The 8,626-nt window shown below is 51.3% G+C and overlaps 1 protein-coding gene across 1 annotated transcript; it reads right to left on the bottom strand.

Moving 5' to 3' along the window:
* Positions 1 to 1,306: 1,306 nt before the first annotated feature.
* LOC138734301 (olfactory receptor 14A16-like) lies at positions 1,307 to 3,782 on the bottom strand. The gene is made up of 2 exons (XM_069881911.1): positions 3,739 to 3,782; positions 1,307 to 2,282 (listed from the first exon to the last, which is right to left on the bottom strand). Exons 1-2 carry the CDS (start codon positions 3,753 to 3,755, stop codon positions 1,307 to 1,309), a joined length of 993 nt encoding a protein of 330 aa, XP_069738012.1. The 5' UTR covers positions 3,756 to 3,782.
* Positions 3,783 to 8,626: the final 4,844 nt, after the last annotated feature.

Below are 8,626 nucleotides of genomic sequence, written 5' to 3'. Positions count from 1 at the left end.
ATGTCCCAGCTCTGTCTCCCACAGGAACAGGTCCAGCTCCTCCTGCCTGTGCCCCTGGCTGAGGCCGTTGCTGCCCACTGGGGCTGAAGCCCTGCAGCTGTGGCACCAGGCAACCTCACCCCTGCCATGAGGAAACCTGGGACCAAGCGTTCAAGACCCCATGTGTGCAAAGGTTTTGCTTAGAGCAGAGGCATGGCTGGAACAGAAGTGTCTTTCCAGCCCCAGGTCTTAAACCAAGGATGAAATGCCCGAATTCACTCAATGGAACAGATCCTCCAGCTTGGAGATTTGAGATTATGCCAACTCCTGCCTAGGTCCTTTCTAATGAGGGGGCCAAAAAAAAAAGTGATTCTCATGCACAGCCATTTGAATCAGAGGAGCAATGACACTGCATTCAATCACAGAAGAATTTGGGTTTGAAGAGAGCTCTGGGCATCCTCTTGTCTCACTCCCCCGCTCAAGGCAGGCTGAACCAGATGAAGGTGGTCAAGGCCTCAGCCAAGCTCTGCATCATCCACAAAGCAGCTCAAAGTGTGTTCCATTTATTAGTACCATACAGGGTACTAATAAAGACACTTGACAGTGCTGACTCAAGCGCTGGTCACTGGGGGATGCCACAGGTAATTGGCTGCATGGAGGACTTTGTACCAATGATGACATTTGGGCTTGGTTGTTCAACCAAATTCCCCCTCAGGGTCCCTTCTTCAGCCCAGGCAGCCTCACTCTGGCTATGGGTCATAAGATTCAAAAGAGAATCTTTGGGAAAAAGCCCTAAGCCTTCAGGCTCTGTCCTGAGTAAATCCCCTCTCTTCATAGAAAGGCTGTTGTGCAGGCAGCTCTGTCCCACAAGTGCCCACTGCCTGTCCCTGCCTGCGGGCACAGCACTGCCACGCAGCACGGCTGTGACCAAGCTCAGAGCCCTCAGGCCTTACAGCAAGGCAAGGGGTGAGGAGGAGAGTGTGGAAGTGGAGAGAGAACAGCTCTGGGAAATGAAGCGCTGGTGCCTGGCAGTGCTGCCGTGATAGGACTCCTTTCCCCATGCGCACAGAAAATGTCCCTGCAGCTGCAAAAAGTTCTTGGATGAAGGGTCCCTCCTCCCCCAAACAAAAAGTAAAGGTGCTACAGATCCCTTTATCTTGTTCACACAGGGATCACAGTTCCTCATTTACACAGCCACTGGATCAGAAAAGACAAGCAGACAGTGAGTGAGAGAGAGGAAGAGAACATTATTATAATTTAAAAAATACCAACAAAACCAAAGAATACAGAAGATAGGGTGGTCCTGTGGTGAATTACATAAGATCTGCTATGCAGAAGCCTGGCAGTTTATTTCTTGATAAAAACATCCACGTATCAGTTTCCACACTGCATCCATGAGCTGCCGGTTCCTCAGGCTGTAGATGATGGGGTTCAGTGCTGGAGGAACCGCTGAGTACAGAATTGACACCACCAGATCCAATGATGGGGAGGAGACAGAGGGAGGCTTCAGGTAGGCAATCATGCCAGTGCTAATAAAGAGAGAGACCACGGCCAGGTGAGGGAGGCAGGTAGAAAAGGCTTTGTGCCAGCCCTGCTCAGAGGGGATCCTCAAAACTGCCCTGAAGATTTGCACATAGGACGCCACAATGAAAATAAAACACCCAAAATCAAGAAAACAAGTTAATATAAGAAGCTCAACTTCCCTGAGACTGGCATCTGAGCAGGAGAGCTTGAGGATCTGAGGGATTTCACAGAAGAACTGGTCCACAGCATTGTCCTGGCAGAGGGGCAGGCAAAATGTATTGGCCGTGTGCAGCAGAGCAGTGAGAAACCCAGCGCCCCAGGCAGCTGCTGCCGTGTGGACACAAGCTCTGCTGCCCAGGAGGGTCCTGTAGTGCAGGGGTTTGCAGATGGCAACATAGCGGTCGTAGGACATGACTGCGAGAAGAGAATACTCTGCACCAAATAAGAAGATAAATAGAAAAACTTGGGCAACACATCCCATGTAGGAAATGGCCCTGGTGTCCCAGAGAGAATTGGCCATGGATTTGGGGACAGTGGTTGAGATGGCGCCCACATCAAGAAGTGAAAGGTTGAGGAGGAAGAAGTACATGGGGGTGTGGAGGTGGTGGTCACAGGCGACGGTGGTGATGATGAGGCCGTTGCCCAGGAGGGCAGCCAGGTAGATGCCCAGGAAGAGGCAGAAGTGCAAGAGCTGCAGCTCCTGTGTGTCTGTGAAAGGCAAGAGGAGGAACTGGGTGATGGAGCTGCTGTTGGACATCTGCTGCCGCTGAGCATGGGGCACTGTCACAGGAAGAAAGACAGTGACAAGTTAGGGAGAGAATTTCCTGAGCCAAACCAAAGCCCTTTCTCATTCCCCTCTCCTGCTGCACACCCCCTGCCCCTTCTCACCCAACCCCTCCTTCAGGTCCGTGCCTGGAGCCCTGCTTTATTCCAGCTGAATGTGCCAGGAGGAGCAGGGCCTCTGCCTGCTGGCTGTGAGGAGTCAGCCCTGCTCTGCAGCAGGGGGTCATGGGGACGGTGGGGACAGGGGACACTGCTGGGGTTCAGCTTTGTCCTGTGGATCTGCTCCTTTTCTTGTCCTGGACTTGCACCTTTCTGAGATGAAGGGATTCACACTCCCGTGTTACCCTGAAAAGCCACCAGACCCTGCTGAGATCACAGGGACCCGCCTCACAGCACTGAATGCCTCACCCTCCTCTAAGGTCTCAGCACCCACTTTCAGCTCAGGACACACACGGCTCATTTCACAAAACCAACAGCATTTTCTCTCTCCTAACATCTCTGAGCTTCTCCATGGTTCTTTCAGGTATCACAAAGATGTGATAGGACAGGTTTGCATCCTGGAGGGAAGCTCAGAGCTTGGAAGGACACCTCACGGAGAGCCAAGTGATGGCATTTGATTGCTGGAGATTCAGCTCCTTCCCCAGACCCACTGACTGCATTGCCCACAGCCTCACAGCTCAGAGCACAGTCGAGACACAGGATCCCATGGACAAAACTGCAGGAAAGGAGCCACCAGGGCAGTGGGTGACTCTGCAGCTGACACTCCCATCCCCAGAGAGCCTGGCAGTGAGAAGAAGAGAACACCAGCAAGAACAGAGTCAGAGGGAGAAAAGGGGGAAAGGGAGTGAGGGTCTGGCAGCAAGAGGCCAGGGCAGAGACAGCCGGGCACGCAGACAGCATTTCCATTCCCTGTCTCTGATCGCCCCCTCCCAGACACCAACCTTGCAGTGCAGCTCAGGAGTCTCAGGGATTTGTTCAAGCATGAGAGCCTCTTGTTCCCATTCACCCCCCAAATTCTCCAAGCATAGGAAAATAATGGGGAGTTCCCTGGGCAGGTGGCAGAGTCTCTGCTCTGGCACCCAGAGCCTGGGGTGCAGGGACCCTACTCTCAAGGACAGCCTCAGGCACACATGCTGCAATCCCTGACTTTACAGCCCTTCCAAACTGCCTCACAAGAGCCCCCTCCTCACAGATCCCAAGAGCTGGGAGTGTGCCAGCTTTAAGAGATGCTGCCAGGATCTATACCGGCATTGCCCTACACTCAGACTTACCGTGTCCAGGACTGCAAAGTTTTCTCCTCCAGTCACCTCCCAGTCATCCTCCTGACCACCTTTAAACTTGCTCTGCCTTGCTCTTCTCTCTGAGAAATGCTGGGATTTTTCTTCTTCCTGCTGGGTTGTGCAGAGGAGCTGCTCCTGGTCAGAGCTCACTCTTTGTAGTGCTGCCAGGTTTCCAGGAGCTCCCTCCATCCCAGGAGCCCAGTGCAGCTCAGCAGCAGAGGAGCAGCCAGGGAATTTAATGACCCCTCTGGTGAGTTTGATGCTGAGTCCATGAACCTCAGCCCTTAGAAGAAGCTGAACAAACTTCTCAATGAATTAATGTCAGATACAGAGTCCAAAGTTTCTTGTTAATGGGTCCCACTGAGGGCACTGCTGAGAAAGCATCTCCAGGGCCCAGTTAGGGCAGAAAACTGGAGGCAGCGACGACAGGCTGGGAAAAGCAAGGTAAAGGTGTCTCTGATGCTGACTCAGCCTGGATGTGTTTCATTAATCCAAAGGCCCAAGCCCTGACCTCATTAACCAAATGGCCAGTCCTGACTCCCAGTCCCTGGGAAGGAAGATCTTGTCTCTCACCCTTTCCTCAAGGCTCATCCTGGGACAGTGAGTGGGATGTGGAGATGGGCAATACCAAGGGCAGGACTATGGTACGACACCTCCCAGGCTCCCAAGTATGGACAAGGGGGCAATGAGGCCCCAGGGTCGGAAGGATTTGTCATCTCCTCATAGGAATCAGTGTCAGAGACAGAAACCATCCCCAAAGCCATGAAAAGGCTACCCTGTTAGGGAACTTTCATCTTTTCCACATGCGTCTGTCCTCTCCACCACCAACTGTCCCACAGTGTTGCATCACCCGTGCCCCTTGCCCTGCAGGCTGCAGCCATCTCCTCAGGTGCCTCACCTTGCTGTCACCTTTCTTTGCTGTTATATCTGTGGCCTCCCTGGCTCTTCCTTGAGACTCAAAGCCCTGGGCTGATCCAGACACCTTCTGGGTGACATGTGGCAGCACAGCAGCCCTTGGAGTGATATTTCTTTTCCCTCGTGTCCAGCTTGGACCTCCCCAGCTACACTTTGTGGCACTATTTCTTTCACATGTCCGTTTCCACCTTGAAGAAAAGTTCCACCACCGTTGGAACTGCCCTTCAATCACTCTCAGGCAGCTCCTACACTGTCTGCAGTCTCCACATCACTAAGCCCAGGGCCCACTGGTCATGTTCTCGAGGCCTCCAAACCCCATCTCAGGAGATCTCTGGGCACCCTCCAGAGGGTTTGCAGTTAACTCATAGCAGTCACAGGCCAAGAAAGAGAGAGAGGGACTTTTTAGCAAGGCAGAACTGGCAGAACAAGCGACAACGGCTTTAAACTGGAAGAGGGAAGATTTAGATTGGATCTAAGGATAAAATAGGCAAGATGGGGATGGCAAGACCCTGGCACAGGTTGCCTAGAGAAGTAGTGGATGCACCAACTCTGGAAGCGTCCAAGATCAGGAACGCAGAGCAACCTGAAAGATGTCCCCATCCATAGCAGAGGTCTTGGAACTGGATGATCTTTTAGGTCCCTTCCCACCTAAACGATCCTATGATTCCTTGATTCTAATCTCCCCAACCCCTTCTCCACAGGGCTACAAAGACCTGTAGAAATCACGTAGGTGTTCTAATCGGACCCGGTTCCCAACAGTCCCATAAAAAGAAACCATTGCTATTTCTAGGGCATGAATTGCCAAGTTTTCAGAGAAAGAATTCAAAACCCAGAAGGTGAAATATTTATTCAAAGCAAGTTCCAATGTCTCTGGGAGACATTCACCAAGTGGGTCAGCGGGAGCCTCCCAGGATGACGTTGCCAACTGAGGATGGGGTTTCTGCCTCTGGGTCTGGGACTCATGATGGGAAATCAGGAAGAGCATGTGGGGACTGTGCAAGAGCTGCCAGGGGATATCCAGGAAAGGGCCAAAGGCAGGGAAAGGGTGGGATCAGGGTGGTTTTTGGAGTCAGTCAACAGGGGACTGGTTAGGAGACCTGGAACCTGATTGGATGAATCCCATGGGATAACATCCCTGTGGAGAAGAGGAGTGCAGAGAGCAGTGTGAAGGTCAAAGAGAGCCTCTTCCTGCTCATCACGGTCCAGGTTCATTTGCAGCTGAACGCAAGCAGCTGTGGATCCCAATTCCCTTCCTGTCTGAGGAAAGGGGAATGAGAGAAGGGGACTTGTGAGGTAGAAACTAAAACTGAAACATCTTAATGAAACAACAATAATAATAAGGAATATCTTTTTTATAAGGAAATAGTAAATATATACAAATATGTAATTGCCCCACCTGGGTGACTCCATCACCACTGATGCTTCAGAGCAGGCATGGAGGGAAGGTCCTGGGCTGGACACAGCAGCAGGAGAGAGCTGGACTTAGGAACAGGATTCAGGAGTGCACGGATCTGGGATCACTGCATGTGCTGTAACTGACTGGCTGGGCCAGTCAAATCAGTCAAAATCAGACTTCGGGCCTTAAAACTCAGGCTCTTAAAATGTCTGTTTAGACACAAATAAATGAAGGTTTGGACACTCAAAATCTAACTGTGGGTTCTAAAAATTCTACGAGTCCTAAAAAACAGGTTGGAACCCTGGAACTGATGGATCCTTTCCATTAGAGACTGGAGCCTGGAGCTTTAGAAGGAGAGTTTGGGTCCTACAGAAGTGTGCTTTGAAACTGAAAATGAGTCCTTGAGCCCGGACTTCAGGTTTTGTGCCCTAAAATGATGATGTGGTAGCAAACAGGAAGGCTTTGCACCCTAGAATGGGACTGTGCCCTATAGCAAGGCTTTTGGCCCCAAAAGGGAGGTGTCCCCCAGCCCCCCCCACTGTTAACAGGCAACGGTTCAGCCTCAGGTCTCAGGTCAGGGGGATCTGCAGAAGCTGAGGGGCAGGGAGGGCAAAGCCAGGGGATGGGATGGGGCTTCTGCACCACAAAGAGGGGGTTCTGGCCCCAAAACGGGCCTGGGGGTGCTGGCAGGAGGAGCTGGAGCCACACAGGACTCTGGCACCTCAGTCACACGAGCACAGAACCATTAAGGCGAAAAAGCCTCTGGGCTCTCCCAGCTTTAGCCCAGCCCCGTGCATGGAACATCCCGAGGCATCAAATCTGCTGGGTTTGAATCCCCAGGGGTGGAGAATCCCCTGCTGCCCTGGAGCCTCGGCCGGGGCTGCACCGCACTCACACAAAGGCATTTTCCCTCCTGTCCAACCAAGAAGGATCCTGCTCTTCTGGACAAGAATGTGGACGTTCCCAGGTGTCACAGGAGCCGTGGCCAATAGATAGCTGTGTCCATGGAGCCTTCAAATGCCAAAATCCTTTCTTTTAACTGTGGCCTCGGTGCCTTGTTGATGTCTAAACTCTCTCTGTGGATGCTGACGTGGACTGAGCAGCCTGGTCTGACCTCAGAGCTGGCCCTGCTTGGAGCTGGTACTGGACTGGAGATCATCTGAGCTCTCTTTTTCTCTAACTTCTTCTAGGACCACAAGATGTAGAGACCCACTTAGCAGGTTGTCTCAAGCCTCCTCAGCAGGCCAAAGTGCGCCCTCACTCCTCATGCTGTGGCTCCTAACTCCATCCTGCCAGACCTCCTCCAGATCCTCTCCAGTTTCTCCACTTTCCTTTTGAAATGTGAGACTCACTGGGTCCTGTGGCATCATCCTGGTGCCAGAAGAGTGAGGGCAGCGATTGTCTCCTTTGCACAGCACCAAGAGTTGCTCCTTCTTCTCCCTCCCAGTGGGTGTCTGGGGGTGAGCAAGAAGTTATCAGGGGGACACAGCCAGCAGAGCTGACCCCAGGTTACCAGAGAGAGATTCCATAACACAGATGCCACACTTAGCAATAAAAGCTGTGGCAGAAGTGGAGAATTTTATTGTTCAAGCTGACAGGTTGCAGTAGACTGGTGGGGTATCAGTCTGCTTGAGGGAGGTGGCTAGTGTTTTGGTTTTGGTTTATGTTTGTTTGTATCTATACTCTTTCCCCTATTAAGCTATTTTCACCTCAGCCCACAAGTCAAAAAATATTTCCATGGAGCACCATGGGTAGAAATCTTGCCAGCTGAGGAGGGCCCTGAGGAGATGGACCTGGGCACCAGGACTCTTGCTTGTCTTCACTCACAAGAGACCTCGACCAATCCCATGCCCTTTCAAACGAGATTTTCCACAGAAATATTGATCATCTCCTGGAACTTCCTAAGCTTGGAGAAGAGAAAGCTTCGGGGACACCTTATAGTGGCCTCCTAGTACCTGAATTTCATCACAAGAAATTAACGTAGGGTCATTATCCAAGGACATGGAATGATAGGACAAGGGGGAACAGCTTTAAAATGGAAGGTGGAGGATATTGATTAGACATTAGGAAAAAATCATTCACAAAGGAGGTGGTGAGTTAATGTTCAAGGTCAGGCTGGATGGGGCCTTGAGCAGCCTGGTCCAGTGGGAGGTGTCCCTGCCCATGGCAAGGGGCTTGGAACTGGATGGGCTTTAAGGTCCCTTCAACCCAAACCATTCTATGATTTTGAAAAGTATAGAAATAAAAGTTTAAACTAAAAAATATTTTCCTTAGGTGCACTTTGAAATCTTCCTCTTTAACCACACTGGGAAATGACTTCAAGGAGCTGTACAAGGCTTGAAGACCTGAGGAAATCTCCAGGCAGTCAAAGAGCTCGTTAAGGCTTTCTGTAGTTTAATGAGACCCAGGGTGGATTGGGTTGATTGAGTTGAACCTCAACTTCTTGGAGAAGATGAAGTGACGCTCTCAAGAAGTCCAAAGCAGAACTCAGAGTACCTTGAAGTATTAATTGGTCTCAGTGAGTATTGTTAGTAACAAAGCCTCCCCAGGGACTTGTTAGAGCTGATAATTGATGGCCAAGATTGCAGACAGGCAAAGGCGCTGTGCAGGCAGCTGTAATGCTGAGAAAAATGTTTGGTTTTCTTGATGAAGCAGAAAGGCGAAGCCCTAATCCCCAGACCCTGGGCAGGCAGATCTGGTTATGGCTACGACGACACTGGTGTCATGAACATTCCCACATTGCTGAATC

This window comes from Phaenicophaeus curvirostris, unplaced genomic scaffold (genome assembly GCF_032191515.1).
Source record: "Phaenicophaeus curvirostris isolate KB17595 unplaced genomic scaffold, BPBGC_Pcur_1.0 scaffold_71, whole genome shotgun sequence".
Taxonomy (NCBI): Eukaryota; Metazoa; Chordata; class Aves; order Cuculiformes; family Cuculidae; genus Phaenicophaeus; species Phaenicophaeus curvirostris.
Note: the sequence above shows the minus strand (reverse complement) of the source record. Positions and strands in the feature narration are given on the sequence as shown.